At 42.1% G+C, this 23,146-nt stretch overlaps 1 protein-coding gene across 1 annotated transcript in view; it reads left to right on the top strand.

The window, feature by feature from the left end:
* Window positions 1-1,797: 1,797 nt before the first annotated feature.
* TPD52 (tumor protein D52) overlaps window positions 1,798-23,146 on the top strand; it is a 119,923-nt gene continuing 98,574 nt past the window's right edge. The window contains exon 1 of the mRNA XM_065895746.1: window positions 1,798-1,858. Coding sequence (XP_065751818.1) covers window positions 1,840-1,858 — 19 coding nt within the window. The 5' untranslated portion in view covers window positions 1,798-1,839. The remainder of the gene's footprint in view (window positions 1,859-23,146) is intronic.

The following is a 23,146-nucleotide window of genomic DNA, read 5'->3' as shown; positions in this document are numbered from 1 at the left end:
AATTCTTCAAAACACGTCATTTTTCTCTCCCAACATACGTAACAGTCAGGTTCATCACTATATAGCAAGTTAAATAGATACGAAGAGAATAAATCATATTTTGAACCAACACTATTTTCAAGTGCTATTTTTTTGTCCACAAGTTAGTCCACAGGTTGAGAGACTGTCTTTCCAGCCATTTATCTGAGCAGCAGCTAGTCAAAAATTCTTGACCACATTATAGAACTTCCTGCCAATGCCAACATTTACCTTACTGGTACATTTAAAAGGTCATTTAAAAGAAAAAAAAAGCTATCATTGCACCTCTTTGTTACAAACACTGGATTATTAGTAGATACAATGTACCTCTTTTTTTTTTATTATTTAAACCTGAAAGCTAAACTTACAATGTTGACTAAATGCATAGCATAATTAAAGCAATGAAACCATGACACAAATGATCCTTGACCTCCTGAAGCTCATAAGCTGCTAGGTTATGACCTAGCAGGGCTGTGAAACAGACAGCCCTATAGCTGTAGCAGGCTTGCCTGGGAGATGAGTCCCAGGGGTGAGTGCCACAGGAGAGAAGCCAAGGGCAGTGGGAGTAGGGGCAATCAAAGAGGAGAGGTCTCAGCGGATTGAGATAAACAGAACAAACCTCACGAGAAGACGCTGGCAATGCAGGTGGGAAAGAGATACACTTACTTACAGCGCAATGGACAGAAAACATGGAGTTGCTTCAGGTAACTGCTGCCAATTAGAAAACATACTAACAAAAGCCTAGCGTGTGTGAAGTCGTAGGCGACGCTGCGGGCTGAAGGCCAAGCCGGAGTCTCCACGTAGCACAAAAAGAAGCTTGCCTTATTCGTAGCTGCAGACAGCTTAGGAAACTGGGTTACCACCTTAGAACTATGTGGTAATGAAAGTGACTTCACGTAAGATGAGAAACTGCAGAACACTTTGGAAATAGAGTGCTAATGCTAATCACGAGAAGTGTTATTACAGGAACTTCAAACTGTCCGTTGATCAATGGACATGAAGCCTCCAATTACATTTTCAAAAGATCCCTGTTGATAATTCTACCCTTTGGTTAACTTAATTCATTTCCAACATTTCATTTAATTCATCTCAGCGTGTTGTCCTTAATCCTGCACTCAAAACAGTCAGATTTTATTACAGGAAAATCTTCCTAATTTGCCACCGAAAACCCTGCGCTATTAAAAGACAGGACCACATGGTTTTTCGAGAGATTCTTTGTAATTTTCGCCTCTTGGCTTGCTTCGGACCTAGTCTGGCAGATAGCATAGGCTATTATTTCGGCAGCGGGAGAACATGAAGAATATAAGGGAAAAAGAGCCACTGGCATGTCGAAAGAACCTTCCTGTTTTTGCCACTCAATAAGTACAGAAGAGTAGGCGCTCGCGGAGGCAAAGAAAGGGAATCTTCAGGGTCCCCCGAGGAAACTTCTGATATGATAAATAACTTGAGGGTGGAACGTAAACGCCATCCCGGTCCCCACGCGGCCCCCACGGTGATACAGAGCCTTCGCCTTCCCCCTCTTCCCTCTTTCCCCGGGCCGAGTTCCTGCCTGATCTCAGCCTGCCCTCCCCGCCCGCCCTTCCGTCCGTCGGTCCTTCCGTCCGTCCTCCCTCCAGCGCCGACGCGGCGGAGCGCACCAGCCGGCGGGGTCAGGTGATTGGGTGACGCCCCGGCGAGGCGCTCCCCACCGCGCGCGGGCGGCGCCGCCGCGCTCTACGCCTCCGGGGGGAGGGACTTCCCGGGAGCCGCCGGCGGAGGACTGGAGAGGAGCGCGGCGGGCGGGCGGGCCGAGCGGGGACTCACTGCCGGCGGGCGGGAGACATGGATCGCGGCGAGCAAGGTGAGGGCGCGGACGCCAACCGGCACGGCGCCTCCGGGATGGGCGCGAGGTCCGGCGCGGCGCTGGGGTCCGAGTCGGGGTCCGGCGCGGCGCGCGGCCTGGCGCCGGAGCAGGTGCAGAGGCTTCGGTGCCTGCGCCGCGAGTTGCATCCCCCGATCGGGATCCGGCGTCCTGGTGGGGCCCTGCTGCAGGGAGCGGCGCTGTCGGCCGGAGAGGGCGGATGGGGCGCGCGTGTGTGTTAGAGAGAGACGGAGCAGAAAGAAAAAGAGAGAGAAGGTTCTGGGAGGCGGCGGAGGGCTGGCGCCAGGCTTACCGAGCCGGGGCTGCAGATCGAGATGCGCTTTGGTGGAAAACAGTACCCAGGGAGTCCTGTTCAGCTCGCTCTTGTGACCGGTGGAAACTGAGGGACTGAGGACAGTGGGTTGTTTCGCCCCGCAAGATGGGAACGTGAAGTCCTCCCCACCCGCATGTGAAGACTTTCTGCCCTCTTCTCCTTAACGTGGTTAGGATTTTGGGTGGCGTTTGAGCCCCTGGCGATGGCTTTGGATGCAAACATTTAACATCCCCCAATTGTGGAGTAGTGGCTACGGGTTTATTTGCAGGCGGGGAATTTGTCATAGCAAGGGTCCCCTTTTACCCATCAAGGTGAAACCCCCCAACACAAAATCCCTAATCTGATTACTCTAGCTTTGGATGCACTTGTTTTTGAATATAGTGTATTAAGTGAAATTGCCTCCAGTTGAGTCATTGTTTAAGAGAGATGTGGCAGTAGGAGGGCAAGGTTTTCGGATTTAAACATTGCCACATCCTAGAGATCTTTGCTGATAATAACCCACTAACCGTAACACAGATTCGTGGCACGCTTTTAAAAAGATATATAGACGCTAAAAGAAAAAAAAAAGAGTAACGATATTAAGGTAAATTTTAGGAAGTGGGGGATAGGAATTATTCCTATTTTGAGTTCTAATACAACAGTTTTCATTAATTTTTTTTTTTTTACCCTCCAGTATTTACTTTCATGCATGTGAGTTTTTGTTGAAATAAAACCATATTCCATATATACTATTTTGTGTTTTACTTCTGATAAGTTGTAAGATAGAATCTTTGGAGCCTTCCAACCCTTCCTTTCTCCCCACCCCTCAAATTAATCTCACACCTGACATCTGAGTGTGTATATTATAAACATTTTATACAATATATTTTTTTAAGTGTCAGTTCTTTTCTTTTTTAACATCTTTATTGGAGTATAATTGCTTTACGATGGTGTGTTAGTTTCTGCTTTATAACAAAGTGAATCAGCTATATATATACACATATCCCCATATCCCCTCCCTCTTGCCTCTCCCTCCCACCCTCCCTACCCCACCCCTCTAGGTGGTCACAAAGCACTGAGCTGATCTCCCTGTGCTATGCAGCTGCTTCCCGCTAGCTATACAATATGTAATATATAGTGCATATGTAATACACTATATATACACTTGCACACATATTGTCTAGATTTTATACGTCTTGAGGTTAGAAGCATATACTTCATCTTTGTCCACGGTTGGGTAGCCTGGTGATTTGCACATGGTAAATATTTAAATGTTTGAGTCAAAAAGCCCCTCACAGGTCTTATATGTATTGTTAGGAGGAGGCCTGTGGGCCACCAAATAAGTCAGCATTTTTTAATCTGGATTTTAATGGGGGCAGTGAGGGTGTCAAATATGTGAACGTTTGTATGTCTTACGTTGTCATATTTAACATAAAGATGTTTTTAGAATACATAACTGTATGTGGTACTTGTCAAAGTGGACAAAGCTGTGTTTGACTCAGGTGAATGGAGTGACTAATTTGTTTTAGATTTTGTATTCTAGTTTGGCTGTTAAGAGTCACAGCCATTAGTACTTCTGTAATAGTCCAGTTTGCTGATGCACTTTGTGTGTTTTGTTTCTTTTTAAAATAAATAAATTTATTTATTTATTTTTGGCTGAGTTGGGTTTTTGTTGCTGTGCGTGGGCTTTCTCTAGTTGCGGCGAGCAGGGGCTACTCTTCGTTGTGGTGCATGGGTTTCTCATTGCAGTGGCTTGTCTTGTTACAGACCACAGGCTGTAGGCACGCAGGCTTCAGTAGTTGTGGCACACGGGCTCAGTAGTTGTGGCTCGTGGGCTCTAGAGCGCAGGCTCAGTAGCTGTGGCACATTGTCTTAGTTGCTCCGCGGCATGTGGGATCTTCCCGGACCAGGACTTGAACCCGTGTCCGCTGCATTGGCAGGTGGATTCTTAACCACTGTGCCACAAGGGAAGCCCCTTTGTGTGGTTTTTGTAGGACTAGTTTTTTTTTTTTCTGTGTGTGTGTGTGTGTGTGTGTGTGTCTAAGACATATTTAATAAATTTCTTGGTTTATAAGAGGAGTCTTTTTCCGTCTCTAATTTTCAGATGTTTTCTTTGGTCAGGATATTTGTTAGTCATGTCAGTCCTTGCTTTTAATTGTCATTCTTGGACGGCTAGGGAAATCCATCCTCTTAAAGTGGAGAGTCTGGAGACTTGGCTAAACGAAAGACGAGCCACCCGCCTGGGCAAGGTCAGCTGACTCACCACACAGCTTTGCTGTCTTAGAACCACATGGCCTTTCCTTATACTTTTGCTTCCTTCTGCCTGTCTCCTTTGCCTTTTCATCTCTATGTTCCCACAGCACATAGTAGGTGTTCAGAAATGTGTGTTGACTGCCTCAGATGAAAGGGAAAAGTGCCCAAGAGCAAGTACCTTCAGGTTCCTGTAACCTCCGATGTCCCTCTAAGTTGGTCATTTGCTTCCCATTTCCTCCTGTACATTTTTTCCTCTGTGTTTTAAAGAAGCAGAAATCTGGTTGGGTGGAGAAAGTTGCTGATAAAGCTGCATTGAGCGTAGAGGGTAAGTTTACCCGTCAGATCTTTGAACTGGTAGAGGGGATGGCTCAGTCTTCAGCGATTCCATAGACTCCAGGCTGAGACTGAGAAGGAAGAACCTGCGTTTGTAAACCTGCAGGTTCACCAGCAAAGTACGTTGGCTGAAAGAAGGTTTATAAAAACCCCTGTGATTGTCACTTGAATTTGTGATTTTTTTCGAAGTATCTAAAACCAAATCAGAACATTTTAGAATTTGTTTAATTTACTCTTTTGGTATGTGTGGAGTTTGTTGTGTTTGTCCCTTAAAAAAAAAAACCTCTAGATGCAAAATTAAATGCCTTACCTCTTGTCTTAAGTACGTGTCTCTGTTGAATTGTCTCCTTATCCCTTACTTCTTATGAAGTTGTCAAAATCTGTCCTTTGCTACTGATTTTTAACAGAGCTATGAAGCTTTAAAATGAGCAGTTTACCTTTGTTTTCAACCATGTATTCTGAATGCTTTTTAGTATCAGCCTGAGATTCTGTTTTTCCTGTCCTCTACTATACCCAGACTTTGTATACAATACTCTACTTATATTGAGAGCAGTCAACATCAAATGATTTAAAATGTACTGTAAACCACATAGCGCCTCTCAGGAGTTATTACGCGTTCAGCCCAGCAAAGCACACTTAACGTGTGTGCCATTTCCCATTTTGAAAGTGCAGTGCGGCCGGCTAGCTAGAGAATACATTGTGGAAAAAATCTCCTGACTGCCTTTTATGGGGCTGAATAGATAATTGTACTCGAGTACTCTCCTATGTTAGTAATAACTTGTCGTTTAGCACCATTATATTGAAGTGACAGTCACCTAGCCACTAAGCATTTTATCTGTGTTTGAATTAAAACACTACTACCACCAAAGCTTTATATTTTAATGGGGTGAGGGCAGGCTGCTGGGGCTGAAACAACTGGGAGAGGAGAAAGCTGTAAGAAAACCATGACACAATAATAGGTTACTGTAATTTCAGCATGGTAATTATGCCTTAGAAATAACAGAAAGGTAAGGTGTCGCTCATTTACAGGTAACACAAACATAGGGGTGAATGGATAAGAGTTTTGAGGGTCTGCTCACAAATATGTAGGTGTGACCCACCCAGGTTCTTGGTGTCTTTGGGCAAGTCTCACTTTCCGTATGGTGCTAATGTCTTTGTTAGCTCCCATTCACTTCCTGCATTTATTTTTATGCAGCAACCTGCCTAGTCCCTAGGGAAAAGCTGAGTGGTAAGAGGGGTCGTGATCCTTCAGAAAGACCTCAAAACCGCATAATCTGTGTACACAATAAAAACAAATACAATCACGCTTCCAAACAAAAAAGAACACCCGAATCTCCTGAACTTCTGTGCTGCTGGTCCTTTTGTTGGAGGCTCACATTATTTTATTTTCCTTGTGGGGTTAATTATTTCTGTTTTAATTGTTGACTGTTGTAAAAATCTCTCTTCTGAGACTCTTCCAAGTTTTATTTAAACTCGGTGGGTACCAGCTGTCCAGAAACCATAATCTTAGCAGTGTTTTTTTATTAGAAAAGTGTCCAAGGGATTTAATGTTTAGTGGAAGTTAACAAAATGTTTAAATTAAAAATACTTCTTCGTAACCGAGAGTATTGTTCATTTTAGTAAAGTCAGAAAATACAGATGGAGAAAAAGAACATAATGTTACCTATAATCCTAGTCTGGAAAATCACTGTTAACGTATTGGTTTATATCCATCCATGTATCTATCCTTTTAAACAAATCACAAAGTAATCTCCTATTGACTATTTCATCTTATATCTTGCCTCCCCTCCCTTTTTAAACTCAGTATATTTTAAAAATACCCTTCTCCAGCATCATTTTGACTAGTGTGACCAGGTAATTAATGCACATGATACAGCGTTCAGAATGACTAAAAGGTTGCAAAATGTAGATCTCCCTTCCACTCCTGTCTCTGAGGCTATTTCCCTTGGGTAGTGATGTCACCATTATTAACAGTTTCTTCTCCATCCATCCAGAGAGATTCTACTTATATAGGTGTACACACATGTATTTAAATACTATATATGTATGTGTGTGTATTATATAAGCTGTAGCACGCAAATTATTTAGCGTCTAACTTCTTTCACTGAAATACAATGTATATTTTAGAGATCATTGAACATAATGTTATATAGAGCTGTTTCATTTTCAGGGCTATTTGTAGATGTCTATTTGTAGATGTACCATGTTATGTACCATAACAGGTGATGTTTATCTTGTTCCCTATTGATGGACATTTAGGTTTCCCCTAATATTTTGCTATGAAAGCAAAGCTGCAGCAAATAAATCTGTATGCAAGTTATTTGATAAATGTGCCAGTATGTCTGTAGGAAGAATTCTTAGAAGAATGTGACTGTTCAATTTTGATGTGCTAAATTCCGCTCCATAGAACTGGTGCCAGTTATTCGCCACCAGCAATGTGTGAGCATCTGCTTCCCTCCATCATGCGCCCAGGGTGTTGTCACACTTTTTCATCTTTGCTTATCTTGTAGGGGAAAAGGAGTTTCTCAGTATATGCTTTATTATATACTTTTCTTAATATGAAGGCAGTTGTACTTCTTTTGATATGTTTGAGATCTATATTGCATTTTCTGTGACATGTCTGATCATATACTTTGCCAATTTTTCTTTTCTCTTTTTCTTCTTGACTTATAGAATGTAGCCCTCTGTCCATGACATGAATTGCTAATATATTTTTTCCTAGTTTGTCATTCCTTTTTTGACTTTCTGGTGATTTTTTTCCAAGCAGAAATACTAATTGATGGCGGTTTTTATTTATAGCTTCTGCTCTTGAATCATTCCTAGAAATGCTATTCTCACTTGGAGTTTATGTTTTTATTTTTTACATTTAAATCTTTCATCCATCTGGAGATTATTTTGATTAAAAAATGTGAGTTATGAATCTCAACCGCCTGCCAGCCCCTCAGCTGGCTACTCAATTGTCCAATACCATTCACTGACTAATGGATCTTTCCTTTACTAATTTGACATAGTACTGTTATCAATACTAAAGTCCTGTATTATTTTCTTTCCCCTTGATCTGTCTGTTCATTCCCAGCAACTAAACGGTTTAAATTATTGTAGCTTCATAATATGTAAAAATGTCTGGAAGGGCTAGTCTCTCCTGTTCACTCTGTTTTTCTTCTTATTGCTAGAGTTTTTCCTAGCTATTCTTGCCAGATTTTATTTCCAAATGAACATTAGAATCAACTTGTCTGGATGCAAATTCAACAGAAATCCGTTTGGTATAGCTTTCTTCCCTCCCCGTTGCTCTCCCTCTCCCCCCCCCCCCCCCCCCCCCCCCCGTTTCCCTTTCTCTTTCTTTTATTAGACCTTGTTTTTTTCTTTATTGAATGTCCCAGTATATGTTCATCATAGTCATACTGTACATAATATATATATATATAGTTTTGTATTGTATTTTGGATACTATTAGATAATCAGAATTTTAACATGTCATTTAAAAAAGTATCTCCAAACTACATTTTTTGATGACTGTACCCTTTCAGCATTTGATGTTTATTTAACTGTTTCTTTGCTGGAATATAGATTGCTTTTCATTTTAGCTATTATAATACTTTAAAGAGAAATTGTTTTAAGATAAACTTCCTGATACAGGACAAAGGATGTCAGTATGTCTAGGCCTTTCATGCCTGTTGCTAAATCGCTTTCTGGAAAACATAATTGTTACTGCTTTTTCTTATTGTAGTAAAAAATGCATGACATAAAATATATTATCTTAGCTATATTTAAGTGTACAGGAAAGTATTGTTAACTATATGTACCTTATTGTATAAGAAATCTCTAGAACTTTTTCATTTTGATGACTGAAACCATGCACCCATTGAGCAACATACATTTCTCTCTCCACACAGCCCCTGGTAAACACCATTTTCTTTTCTGTTTCTATGAGTTTGATTACTTCACCTACATCATTAAAGCGGAATCATGCAGTATTTGTCATTTTGTGACTGACTTATTTCACTTAGCATAGTGTCTTCAAGATTAATCCATGTTGTTGCATATTGTGGGATTTCTATCTTTTTAGAGGCTGTATAATTTTCCAGTCTATATGTATGCCCCATTCTCTTTATCATACTTTATTTTCTTTGTTCATTCTTCAGTGGGCATTCAGAGGTTGCTTCCACCTTTTGGCTTTTGTGAGCATGGGTGTGCAAATACTCTTTGAGTCCTGTTTTCCATTCTTTTGGGTATATACTGTAGGAAAGGAAATTTTATTTCCCCTACCCTTCTTTGTTCTTTGGCTGGTCTGATAATCAAATTAACGTAGGACAGATTAACAGGTGAAAAACAAATTTAGTTCCATATGTGCGGGGGTTTTACAAGAATATGAGACCCACAGGCATTCAGGGAATTGAGACTTATATGACATTCTGTGTTACGGAGAAGGGGGTAGGGTTCTGGGTCTTCAAAGAGAAGGAAGACGATCACAGGAAGATGGGAAGAGCAAAGGTTTGGTAAACAAATGTTTGCCATGCCACGCAGGACAGTGGGATCCAGGGAGGACTTTGATCTCTAGGCCCAGTTGAGCTACCCCCAGCTCAACACCTCACCTGTGCTCTTTGTAATTATCTCTTGTGATAGTTCCCTTCCTGCGCTAGACCCTCTATCTAAATCCTTTTAGGCAGGTTTTTCCTGAATCTGCTGGGTCTTGAATGCCTTCACCTCAAAATAGTCCACGTGCCAGAGTGGTATATTTGAGGGAGACTTGTTCTGAACCCCTTCAATACCCAGAAATAAAATGACTGGTATATATGGTAGTTCTATTTCTAGGTTTGTTTTTTTTTTCTTTTTGCAAACTTCTATACTGTTTTCCATAGTGGCTGAATGGCTGTACCATATTACATTCCTACCAACAGTTATTTTAAAGGGAAATGGGAAGGTTGTAGGGGCCAAAACTGAAGAGAGAGGGAGCCTGCATGGGTTCTAATTTTTCCACATCCTCAGCTACACTTTTTATTTTCTCGTTTTGATACTGGCCTACCTAATTGGTCTGAGATAATATCTCATCGTGGTTAGGATTTGCATTTTCCTGATGGTTAGTGATGTCGAGCAGCTTTGCATTGGCCATCTGTATGTCTTCTTTGGAGAAATATCTATTCAAGTCCTTTGCCCATTTTATGTTTGGATTATTATTAATATTTTTGTCAAGTTGTAGGAGTTGTTTATATGTTGTGGATACTTAGCCCTCATGAGATATATGGTTTGCAGATGTTTTTTCTCCCATTCTGTAAATTGCCTTTTCACTCTCGGTTGTTTCTTTTTCTGCAAGATGTCATTGCCCTTTAAAAAAAAAAAAAAGAATTATAAAGCTTACAGGTAAAAAAAATGCCATCTCTTTTCATTTAAAATTCTTCCACTTGCTAGAAAGGCTGTAGATGATATTAGCCGTTTGTGTTCCCCTTTTGAGATTGTTTGCTCCTTCATTTTAAAATTGGGATCTTAGTGCCTTCTTTTACCCTCACCCCACTCCCCTGTTCATATTAAACCTTTGTGTTTTGTGGCAAGTATTTATTTTTTTCTATTTTTATTTTGATTATGTTGAATCCTTTATGTTATTTTTACTAAGAAAAGACATTATTAAGAGCAGATATTTTCTCGGTGACAGTTTATAGAGTAAGTTGCGTGGCTCTGAGTTGCTTTCAATACTTCCTTCTCTGTGTCTTTGTGTCTTCTGACGCTTTTGTAATCAATACTAAAAGTAGTGGTTTTAGGCAAGACTAGTAATTTACATGCCTTGGCTTATAGGCAAGGTGAATGTGTTTCATGTTACAGCTGTGCAAATGTAAATGTCAGTTTAAAAATGATGTAAGACATGACCTTATAAAGTTTCAGATTGAGAATAAACAGGATTAAACTTCACCCATTGTATTTTGAGCTTTGTTGGAGGCATTGTGGTGTGGAAAAGGAGCTTATGGTGCAATCAGTAGGGCTGTAGGAATAAAGATAGTAGTTTATCCACCCCACTAGGATCTGTACTTGGCTAGATACGACGTGTCAGTAGGAGAAAGTTCTTACGTTCGTATTCCCAGCTCTCAGTTGAGTGTGTGTGTAGTAGGTACTCCATAAATATTTGTCCTATTGCACATACATTCATTAGAAAGATTTCTAACCTATATAAAATCAGATGGGATTAGATAGAAAAGGTTAAGAATTAAGGAAAGTTAATTGTTTGGCAGGGAGACAAGAATACATGTTCCAAATGTGCTTATAGTTTTATATATAATCACTGAAAATCTGGTCTGTAAATAGAAACCAGACTGGTACTTTACTTCCCAAGTATATATGTAAGAGTGCGTGTGTATACATTTACAGATAGAGGAGGAGACAGTGCTGATTAAATTTTTGTTCTCCAAAGGATGTTGGATGTAGTGCTCAGTAAATACTTTCATAAATATGTTTTCTATACTATTTTATTGAGGGTAGTTATTTGATGCTAATGTATCCTGAACTTAGGAGGCAAGGATGGTGTCAATACATTTTAGAAGTTTTCTTTGAATGCAGTTGAGAAGGGTAATGGGGTTGCTGACAGTGGTGGAAAGGGTTTGCTACTAGTTAACCAGAAGACAAATTATGTAAAGAGGGAAAAATGCAAACATTTTGGCTGGCTGGGGCATTTTAGCAAAGGGGTGACCAACTTTCCATTTTGGTATATACTGAGTGTATCACTTCCGGTATATCACTATTAGTGATCAGAATGGTGATGATGATGATTCCATCTGGTTTTTGCAGAACTCTTTCTAATTTTTCTTCATATTATTCCATTTCCATCTTTCAGTGCTGCAGGGTGGTAGAACGGGTATCATTTCCATTTCACACATGAGGAACCAGAAGCTGAGTGACCATGACCTCCCCATTCTTCCTCTACTAGATGTGGAGAGTTTTACAAAAACTTGCTCGCACACCTGTTGTCTCTAAGAGAGTAACCTAGTGGCCAAGAACAATTTAGACTACATTTGCAAACAGTTTAAAGGGCTGGGGACACTAAGTACTTTTTAGAAATGTTTCCTTCCAACTAATTAAAACAAAATTGGAATCTGAAGGGACACCACTTCAGGCCCTGCATTATAATGACCTAAGTTTTCCAACTGGGGTTTTACTGGGTCACATTTAGTAATACCATTACTACCACTAATGCCAGCAACGACAACATCTGCTGGGTGTTTTCTATATACTAGGTCTGTTCTAAATGCTTTTTTTTTTTCATTTTGAAAATTTTTGTAACAAACCTGTGAGCCACACTCATAATATCCTTGCTTTACAACTGAAGAAACAAAATGTGAAAGAATGAAGTAATGGGACTTCCCTGGTGGTGCGGTGGTTAAGAATTGGCCTGCCAATGCAGGGGACACAGGCTCAAGCCCTGGTCCAGGAAGATCCCACATGCCGCGGAGCAGCTAAGCCCGTGCGCCATAACTACTGAGCCTGTGCTCTAGAGCCCACGAGCCACAACTGCTGAGCCCACGAGCCACAGCTACTGAAGCCCGCGTGCCTAGAGCCTGTGCTCTGCAACAAGAGAAGCCACCGCAATGAGAAACCTGAGCACCGCAGCGAAGAGTAGCCCCCGCTCAATACAATTAGAGAAAGCCAGCCCGCAGCAACAAAGACCCAACACAGCCATAAACAAATAAATAAATAAATAAATAAATAAATAAATTTACTTATTTAAAAAAAAAAAGAATGAAGTAATAACTTCTCCAAGGGCACATAGCTTGATGCAGACAGAGCTGGGTTTTAAATCTGAAATATTTGGCCATATAGTTCATGTCCTTATGCAACATATTATACTACCTAAAAGTTCTATATCTTGTCCCTTTTCCTTTCAGAGGTGTTCTAAAGGGTGCCATGCTATGGTAGCTACCATGGGAAGGGCGCAGTAGGACTTGTATCTACACCAGACTATGGCCATGTGTCTGTCCCCGTGCACCAGAACTCATTGTAAATGTTCAGGGCAAAGAATGCTGGACCTGAAGTTACGTCTGGGTTCGAAATTTGGCTTCATCACTTTTTGGTGATGAGACATCGGATCAGTCACTTAACCCTTTGAGGCTGATAATACCTCAACTGTTTGCGAAAATTGAGTAAAAATCTGTGACTAGCACTGGGGTTCAATAGATACTGATTCTGAAATGGAAGGTGAGCATTTCTGTAAAATGCTAATTCAGTGGTTCCCCATTCAAATTAAACATTTCGTTTATTTATAGACAATTATGATGCCTGCCCTCAGGCTTACAGGCCAGGCTGAAGAAACACACAGAGAACTTGGTCACTGTAGTCAAGTGGAGGTTGTAAGGGCTGCATGACAGGCTGAGGAGGAAGTGAGCAACTCTGGCTGGTCATCAGGAGAGGGGTCTCATAGCAGGTGACCTTTGAACTTGGACTTGAAGGCTAAGTAGGTGAGAGAAGGAAGGGTGAGGAAGGGAATTTGGGAAGAAGGTTCAGAGGCGTGAAAGGGCTGGTGATCCTCAGAAGTTCCTTGTGGCTGGACTTCTAGGTGGTCGCTAGGGGTGTGTGAGCACTCTTGTGCGCTGGGATCAGGAATCAGGACTCTGTTCTGATAGGCAGGTGGTAGGTGGGTGGGAGTTTAGTTTTAGAATAGCATTTTGCCAGCTGCATAGAAGGTACTGGCAAAGCAGGCAGGGGGTATCACTGTGTTCCACGCCAGAGGCGGTGGTGCTGGATTCCCGAGGGATCTTTGGGTAGAACAAGTCAGATGTGAGGGGAGAGGATCTGAGGATAGGAAAGAACAGACAAGGGCTTTCAGATCACATGGAAAACAGGAAAGAGAGCAGAGGCAGGCAGAAGGAAGGGAATTCCATTTGGAGTGTGTTACATCTGAGGTCTGTTCTGTTTATCCAAAGCTGCATAACAGATCACCCCAAAACCTAGTGGTTTAAAACCATAGCATTTTTTATATGGTCACAGATCTGTAATTTGAGCAGGGCTTGGTGGGGACAACTTGTCTCTGCTCCACTCAGCTCAGCTGGGAGGCTTGCAGCACGAGGCTGGGCTCATCCAGAGACTCACTCGCTGACACGAAGGTGGCTGTACTGGGGAGATGCCAGCAGCTGGGGCTCCTCGGGCACCTGACTCAATCCCCATGGTCTCCGGTGAAAACAGCATGAGCTGTTTGAGGATGGTGATTTGCTTGCCTGTGTTGAGTACTGTTTTTAGCTGCAGACCATGTTCTTGACCCAGCAGCATACAGCCTCAGTGTGCCTGGGCTTCTTATGTGTTACTCCAGGGCCCCCAACCTGTGGGTCCTAAGAGAGAGGCAGGCAGAGGCTGTGTCTTTGCGTGACCTAGCCTTGAAGTCACATGGCATCACTTCCTCCTCATTCTGTTAGAAATGCGGCACAAAGACTGGCCGAGATTCAAGGGGAGGGGAATTAGACTCCATATTTGGTGGGAAGAGTGTGTGCACGACAAAGGTGTGCACATGTTTTAAAGCCACCACCAGGTCCTTGTGGGATGTTGGTGTGGATGGGTTCATGGGTGAACTGTGGATCTTGAAGAGAAGGATCTGGGACAACCTAAATGTCCATCGACAGGAATGGATAAAGAAGATGTGGTACATATATACAGTGGAATACTAACCGGCCATAAAAAAGAATGAAATAGTGCCATTTGCAGCAACATGGATACAGCTAGAGATTTTCATACTAGGTGAAGTAAGTCAGACAGAGAAAGACAAATATCATATGATATCACTTATATGTGGAATCTAAAATATGGCACGAATGAACCTATCTATGAGACAGAAACAATCATGGACATAGAGAACAGACTTGTGGTTGCCAACGGGGAGGTGGGGAAGGATTGGGATGGACTGGGAGTTTGGGGTTGGTAGATGCAAACTGTTACGTATAGAAAGGATAAACAACAGGGTCCTATTGTATAGCACAGGGAACTATATTCAGTATCCTGTGATAAACCATAACGGAAAAGAACAGAAAACAAGAATGTCTCTGTGTGTATAACTGAGTCACTTTGCTGTACAGCTGAGATTGCTACAACATGGTAAATCAACTACACTTTAATAACAAAAATTAAAGAAAAAAGAAGGAACTGGGCAGGAGAGCAAGGTTTGCGAGACGTGATCATTTGAAGCTATTAAGTATTAGCATATTACTTACATATTAGCACATGTGATATTTGAAGCTATTAAGTTGCTGAGACGGCCCAGGAACAAAAGTAGAACAGAACATGGAATCGGAAGATTTCAGGGCAGGGAGAGGAAGGTACAGGAATAAGGAGTTTAACTTTCAAAGGCCCTGGAGAGGCCAAGTAGATCGAGGGGGGACAGTAGATATTGGCTTTGGTGGTAAGGACCAGTCATGGATAATGCTGAGAGATTCAAGCTCCAAGGGTTGGGAGGGGGTTGAGGAGAATGGAGCGGGCAGAACCCATGGATTTGGGGCCTGTGAGAATGGTCAAATATGGTTAAAAAAAAAAAAAACCCACAAATTGAGAGACTGCTCTTTCAAGAAGCAAGGTGGGTTTTTTTTGTTTGTTTGTTTTCTGGGTCTTTTTTGCGGTACGCGGGCCTCTCACTGTTGTGGCCTCTCCCGTTGCAGAGCACAGGCTCCGGGCGCGCAGGCTCAGCGGCCATGGCTCACGGGCCCAGGCGCTCCGCGGCACGTGGCATCTTCCCGGACCGGGGCACGAACCCGTGTCCCCTGCATCGGCAGGCGGACTCTCAACCACTGCGCCACCAGGGAAGCCCCAAAGTGGTGTTTTAAAGGGAAATTTGGATTACATCGGTGATTTGCTTGCCTGCACTGAGTGTTGGTTTTTGTTTTCATACGCAGAGAGGATGCTTGTTTGACCTCTGTGCATGTTTGTAAAATGAGAGAAGAAAGCAAGGCAAGGGAGAATGACTGGATTTGCTATTCCTGTATATGTCACTGGTTTTAGTTAATGCGAAATGTATTTTAATAGTCCTGTCCTAGAGTTTGACCTTCAAGGCGCTCAAGTCTGTAAGCAGTCATTCACTTTAATGTGTAAGAGCCTTGCGGAGAATAGGTATTTATTAAATACCTGCAAAACGAACGCATTATACATTCTCTGGGTGGTATGAGAGCCAGAGAAGCAATTTAGCCTCGAGGTGACATAGCCAAATCATAGTAAAGCTGTGATGTTTTTCTAAACCAGTGATTTCTCAGGGCAAACCTGAATTGTGAGCACCCCCCTTTTCATCGTGGAACGTGTCGGCTGCGGGGCTGATTTATGCAGCGTCTGAATTTGTCAAATAGTCTCTTGAGAAATGATTTTCCCTCCAGAGAGGCTGTACCCGCACTGGAAAGTCAGCCAGCTGTTCTCCTGGGGTCACGGTTGACCTTTCAGTCGGTTCTCCTGGTGGTTTTTCAGTGGGTCGCTGCTGTTCACTGCTTCAGGAACTCAATGAAGATTTTGACGAACAGTAAAGATAACATGACAGCTTTCTCTTGGTTTAGGGGCTTTTACTTTCCCCAGAATTACAATCTCTTCCCAAACTTCCTTCCTCTTTTTAGCCCTGAGAAGAGACTCCAGTCCTGGGAGCCTTGCTGCCCTGCAGGTAGCCTCTGACTGGAGCTGTGGTCACTACCCATGAAGGTCTGATGACATTGTCCTAGTCTGATTATTCTCTTCACAATGGCAACTGTAGCTGTTAAATTTGAAATGCAGCGACCTCTTATGTAAAAGTATACTAGGTCCCCAGTGTTCATGGCATCATTACTTACAATTGGCAAGGTATGGAAGCAACCTAAGTGTCCATCAGCAGATGAATGGATAAAGAAGATGGGTATATATACAATGGAATGCTACTCAGCCATAAAAAAGAATGAAAATTTGCCATTTGTAGCAACATGGATGGACTTGGAGGGCATTATGCTAAGTGAAATAAGACAGAGAAAGATATATGTATGATATCAATTATATGTGGAATCTAAAAAATACAGCAAACTAGTGAGTAAAGCAAGAAAGAAGCAGACTCACAGATATAGAGAACAAACTAGTGGTTACCACTGGGGAGAGGGAATAGAAGAAAGGCAATGTAGGGATAAGGGAAAAAAAGGTTATTATGGGATTATATGAAGTCATATGTGTGAAGCTTTTGAAAGTTGTAAAGCACTATAGAATTTAAAGAATCTTTCATTCAATATAAAAAACAAAGGAGCAAAGTGCACTAGGTCGCTTTGATAATTCCCTAAAATCCAAAGTGATGCGTAAACCTCAGATCCCATGTCAGTCTGTCCATTCCCCTCAGTTCGGGTGTGTGCACGGTTGTTTCTTTCAGTTTTCTGTTGTCCATCTTTGCTTTTCCCTTCTCCTTCCCTTAGCCTTTCTCTCGTTTCCCGTCTTTTTACTGAACCTAATTTCCACTTTCTTCTTTCTCTTTTTAATCTTTTCCCATTTGGGGACATAAAATGGAACTCAGGAGTTTTGTTGCTTTTGTTCTTTTTGTTTTGCTTTTACTTAAGGGATTTCATGGATTTATTCAATATGTTTTGTGTTTCCTATTAGTATTAATTTTTTTTTCTTTAGGAATAAAAAACCCCCCTGAAAAGAGGTTTCCTAGTTTGTTCATTTATTATCAATTAATTTCATTGCTATTGTGAAGCAAATTTAGGTCTCTGTCTCTCCCTCACCCCCCCTTTTCGGTGTGTGTATAATGATTCAAAGCTTAGAAAAAAATATTTCAAGTTATTAATTGGGAATTTTCAAAAATTATACTGTAATGGTTGAACTATTTGGGTTTCTCTGTGTGAATTCTGGGCAAAGGTAGAAACACTTGGAAGCCATATCATTTTTTTTTTTTTTTTTTTTTTTTTTTTTTTTTTTGCGGTATGCGGGCCTCTCACTGTTGTGGTCTCTCCCGTTGCGGAGCACAGGCTCCGGACGCGCAGGCTCAGTGGCCATGGCTCACGGGCCCAGCCGCTCCGCGGTATGTGGGATCTTCCTGGACCGGGGCGCGAACCCATGTCCCTTGCATCGGCAGGCGGACTCTCAACCACTGCGCCACCAGGGAAGCCCCCATATCATTTTTAAAACTTATTAGCACCCCTATGTTCATAGCAGTACTCTTCGCAATAGCCAAGACATGGAAACAACCTAAATGTCCATTGACAGATGAATGGGTAAAGAAGATGTGGTATATATACACAATGGAATATTACTCAGCCATAAAGAAGAATGAAATAATGCCCTTTACAGCAACATGGATGGACCTAGAAATTATCATACTAAGTGAAGTAAGAGAAAGACAAAAATCATGTGATTATCACTTATATGTGAAATCTAGAATATGACACAAATGAACTTATCCATGAAACAGAAACAGACTCACAGACATAGAGGACAAACTTATGGTTACCAAAGAGGAAAGGGGGTGAGGGAGGGATAAATTAGGAGTTTGGGATTAGAAGATGCAAACTATTATATATAGGATAGATAAACAACAAGGTCCTGTTGTATAAGCACAGGGAACTATATTCAATATCCTGTGATTAACCATAACGGAAAAGAATATGAAAAAGAATGTGAGTGTATATATATATATATATATATATATATATATATGTATAACTGAATAACTTTGCTCTATAGCAGAAAATAATGCAACATTGTAAATCAACTATACTTCAATAAAATAAATTAAAAAAAATAAAGGAATTGAGGGAAGTGTTAGTTGCAGTTCTATAGAATCAGGTGCCATCCCAGGATGTGGACCTTTGTCATACTGTCACTACCACCTCGGACTCTGGACATGTTGGCAACCAACAGATGCTCCAGCTTCCTGAGCTGAGGGAGAGGTTGCTGGATGGGTGGCCCCTTCCACCTGGGCTCCTGGTGCTGTCACCGGCACTTGCCTGGGGAGAGCATCAGGAATCCCCCCTGCTGACTCTCCTCCTGACCAAGATGCCTGTCTGCTCAGCCACCCTTTTGCTTTCCAATTTTATTTATTTATTTAATTTATTTTTGGCTGTGTTGGGTCTTCGTTGCTGCGTGCGGGCTTTTTCTAGTTGTGGTGAGCAGGGGCTACTCTTTGTTGTGGTGCCTGGGCTTCTCATTGCGGTGGCTTCTCTTGTTGTGGAGCACGGGCTCTAGGCACTTGGGCTTCAGTAGTTGTGGCACGTGGGCTTCAGTAGTTGTGGCTCTCGGGCTCTAGAGCGCAGGCTCAGTAGTTGTGGCTCACGGGCTTAATTGCTCCGCGGCATGTGGGATCTTCCCGGACCAGGGCTCAAACCCGTGTCCCCTGCATTGGCAGGTGGATTCTCAACCACTGCACCACCAGGGAAGTCCCCTCACCCTTTTGCTTTTGACAGTGAAGTGCCATTGGGGGGATTTTTTTATGTGTGTTCATTTTCTCACTAATACCAGTACACCGCACCCATAGTTGCCACACTGAACAAGAGAAGAATGTTGTTGTGTCCTTCTCAGTGTGTCCTGCCACAGAGGGCATGGCAGTTCTGCTTGTCTTTTCTTTAGAGTTTGGAAAAGGTGAATGAAAGGGTGCAGAGGGCAAGCTGGGGATGGTTTTGGTCTTTCAGCTTTGGAAAATTTTGAAATTCTTAGTTCTTTTTAACCAGTACTGTGTGCAAGAAAAAGGGAATTTTATGTGGTGATGGTGCTAAGACATTTATTCGGTGCATCCTGGGTCCTGGCTCCAGCCAAGCAGTGGTGGGCAGCGAATGCCTTATCTGACACTCGCATCAGCTCTGGGCAGATGTCCTCTTTCTCTTTCATTTTCCTGATGAAGGGGTTTGACGTGTAGGGGGCTTAAAGAGCTCCTTAAGATCGTGTAGTTTATCTGCAATATTTTACCTCCTCTCAATCACGTAGAGAGATCTTATTTTAAGTGAATTTGTTATAGACATAGATTTACCTCAATGGAGCTGATTTACTTAATAATACCAAGTCTCAAATGTAAGGAATCTTGCCTGTGAATCATTGTGGGAACCACGGATGAGTGAAATGTTTTGATGCCCGTATGGCAAAATTCTTGGGACGGCAAATCAAATGCAGTCTCGAGATGGCTGTTGTGGACAGAAGGCTTTTGTTTTTGCTTTTTGGAAGCAACTATGGCCATCGTTAACTTCCTTCAGTTACTGGGCATTGTGTCGTTAAAGCAGCTGCACTTAACATATTTAGTATTTTTATATGCTTTGCAGTAATTCTTTATCATTTTGGGGAGCATAGGTTAAACATAATTTTAGTGGAGAAGCGTGTAGAAAAGCAAAGCAATAAAACATTTCTTTTTCAAAGATATTACATGATTATAGACTGTAATAAAACATTCCTTTTAATAAAGAACCTAGTGATCCCTATAATCTTAAGCACTCCTCTCCCACGTTTATTTGTTCGTGCGGAAGCATCATTCTGTCTTTGAATATCCATGTTAATTAAAGGACAGATATACTAATGGAAACATAAACATGTTCTAATGAAAGTACAAACCAAGATGCAGGCCTTGGTTTCAGTCATATTTGTCCCCTCTGCCCTCCTCCCCCCTGCCCTGAACACACCCTGTCGAGTCAGGGTTCAGGCTCTTAATCATAAGCGTTTACTTGAAACACAGGCTGCTTTGGCAGGCCTTCAGGAGGTCAGTTTTCCTCGGTTCAGAGGGAACCCGAGACTCCCTTGTGCCTGACTTCTTTCACATAAGAGATCTGCTTTAAAGTTGGCTTTGCCGGGCACAGTTTTGAGTATTCCACGCAGGAGGCCTTTCGATGGGGGTGGGTGTCGAGGAGGACGGCTGTTTTCACAGCAGCGTTGTGGACCTCCTCTGGGAACTGCAGCTGTCTTGGGTCACCCATCCGAGCTCAGACGGCTCGTTTCTGCCCACGCCGTTCTGTCATTTACTGTGGTGGGCGGACCTGGCTCCTCCAGCCTCCCCTGAGGATATGGCTGGCCCCTCATCTCGGGATCAGCTCTCTACCTCTGGGTGCAGGGGCTGGGGATGAGGGTGGAGACGGGATGGGGGAGGGAAAAGATGTTCGGGATTGACGTGCTCCCGAGGTTGGAGGGCTGTGGTAGGGAGGTAGAGGCAGGGCTAGCCTTCTTCCTTTCTCCAGCTGTTACTGGGCATTAAGAAATGTCTGTTCTAGAAGGTGCCTTTCAAGCCCGCCCACCCCAGGAAGGCACAGCTTCCCAGAGTTGCAGTGCTCTTTTATTGAACAAACAGAGAGGTGCCAGGCTCTCGTTTATACTGAAAGCTGCTTATCAGTAAATGCTTAGGCCTTCTCTGACAAATACTGACTTAAAGGCAGTTATATTCTGTGTCTTGCCTCTTACCTTAACTTGTTTCCTAACTCATTTAGGCATAGATATATTACAGTAGACATATTGCAAAATGATCTTGTAATATAGCTTACATCTTACTCTTTTCATACTCTTTTTCTCAAGTTTTAAGTCTGTTCTCTTTAATTCTTTTTTTAATTTTATTTATTTTTGGCTGTGTTGGGTCTTAGATGCTGCGTGCAGGCTTTCTCTAGTTGCGGTGAGCGGGGGCTACTCTTCGTTGTGGTACGCGGGCTTCTCATTGCGGTGGCTTCTCTTGTTGCAGAGCACGGGCTCTAGGCGCATGGGCCTCGGTAGTTGCAGCATATGGGCTCAGTAGTTGTGGCTTATGGGCTCTAGAGCGCAGGCTCAGTAGTTGTGGCACACGGGCTTAGTTACTTAGTGGCATGTGGGATCTTCCTGAACCAGGGCTCGAACTCGTGTCCCCCACGTTGGCAGGCGGATTCTTAACCACTGTGCCACCAGGGAAGTCCCTAAGCCTGTTCTCTTTAGAGGTAAAGTATGTTTTTGTTTAATACTCTTTTTTATTTTACTTTGTTGAAGTGTAGTTGATTTACAATGTTGTGATAGTTTCTGGTGTACAGCAAAATGATTCAGTTATACATATATGGATAGGTACATTCTTATCCATTATGGTTTATCACAGGATACTGACTGTAGTTCTCTGTGCCCTACAGGAGGACCTTGTTGTTTATCCATTCTATATATAATAGTTTGCACGTGCTAACCCCAAACTCCCAATCCTTCCCCCCCCACCTCACCTCCCCCTTGGCAACCACAGGTCTGTTCTCCGTGTCTGTGTCTTTAATACTGTTGATGTGGCAAATCTTTTTCTTTAATTGGATAGTTCTATTATATGAGGTTATCACAACACTCTTTGCTTCATCTTCTCTGGGTAAAGAACCCAAGCTTCTTACATGGATAGAGATAAAAATTTGGCCTTGTTAAAGGGAGAAAAAAAAAAAAAATTGGCCGAATGGTGGGAGATGAGAAGGAGAACTGTGCTTCCTTTTAGGCTAAAAAAAGAAATTATTTTTCTCTGTACCATGGAGAAACATGGCCCAGAAAATTGAATGGCATACAGCTGTTTCTTTGTAGTTCTGCAATCACTTCGAGCGTGGGGTTTTGCTTGTGTCAAAGAAGAAGTGGGTTGTGATGACCTCGCAATGTGCGAGAGAATAAAGCTTTACACTGGAGTAGCTGATGTTCCCAAAACCCCAGAGTGAGAGTGTACTTTTATCCAGCTTTTTCTCTTCAGTGAAATTTGAAGAGCACTTGTTATATAGAGCGAAACTTCTATTTGATCTTTTGTGGCAAAGTTAAGTAAGAATATCTAGGCTGTTTTAGATGTTGGCTGTTAAAATTGTTGTATGTGTCAAGGGTGACACCATGTACTTTTGATATCAAATCAGCTAAGCTCTCACTTTAAAAAAAATTTAGAAGTGGAAAATTCATAAATCTTTATAAAATACCATTTATTTTTATCCCTGGGTTAGAGCATGACTTGTCATAGCATGGAGATTAATAGGTCACCTCTTACTGCCATCTCTCAACTGAAAATTACGTATAGCTAATCCTGTTTTTAAACATATAGATTTCTGTAAACCTTATTTTAAAAAGGATTCCTAACTACCCTTGTGTGTTTATCTTTATAAATATTAGCAGTAATGGTTGATTTTCTTCTGATGGTCAAGTTAAAAAATAAAGTACAATGTTTGTGTATGTCTTTGTGTGCATGTGTGTTTCCAGGTCCCACTACCTTGAAGGAGGATGGTCAAGGTTAGAGGCATAGTGGCTAGATGTGTGCACTAGGATTTGTGACTTAGGTTTCAAAGCTCCCTTTCTTGTCACCTGCAAAACAGCCCCAGCAGGTGTAAGGATGACAGCTGGGGTGCACATGGCATTGGCAACTGCAGTGTGTAATGCTGAAGAATCGACAAAACAGGACAACAAATGACTTTATAATATAAAGTCTAGCTTTTCCAAAACAATGTCTGCTTTGTTCTTTTTTCTCCTTTGGTAGCTAGCTGTCCTTCCTACGAGAGTTGACTGTCCTGCACTCTCCA

This window comes from Phocoena phocoena, chromosome 17 (genome assembly GCF_963924675.1).
Source record: "Phocoena phocoena chromosome 17, mPhoPho1.1, whole genome shotgun sequence".
Classification (NCBI taxonomy): Eukaryota; Metazoa; Chordata; class Mammalia; order Artiodactyla; family Phocoenidae; genus Phocoena; species Phocoena phocoena.
The sequence above is the reverse complement of the archived record's forward strand: the minus strand, read 5'-3'. Positions and strand labels throughout refer to the sequence as shown.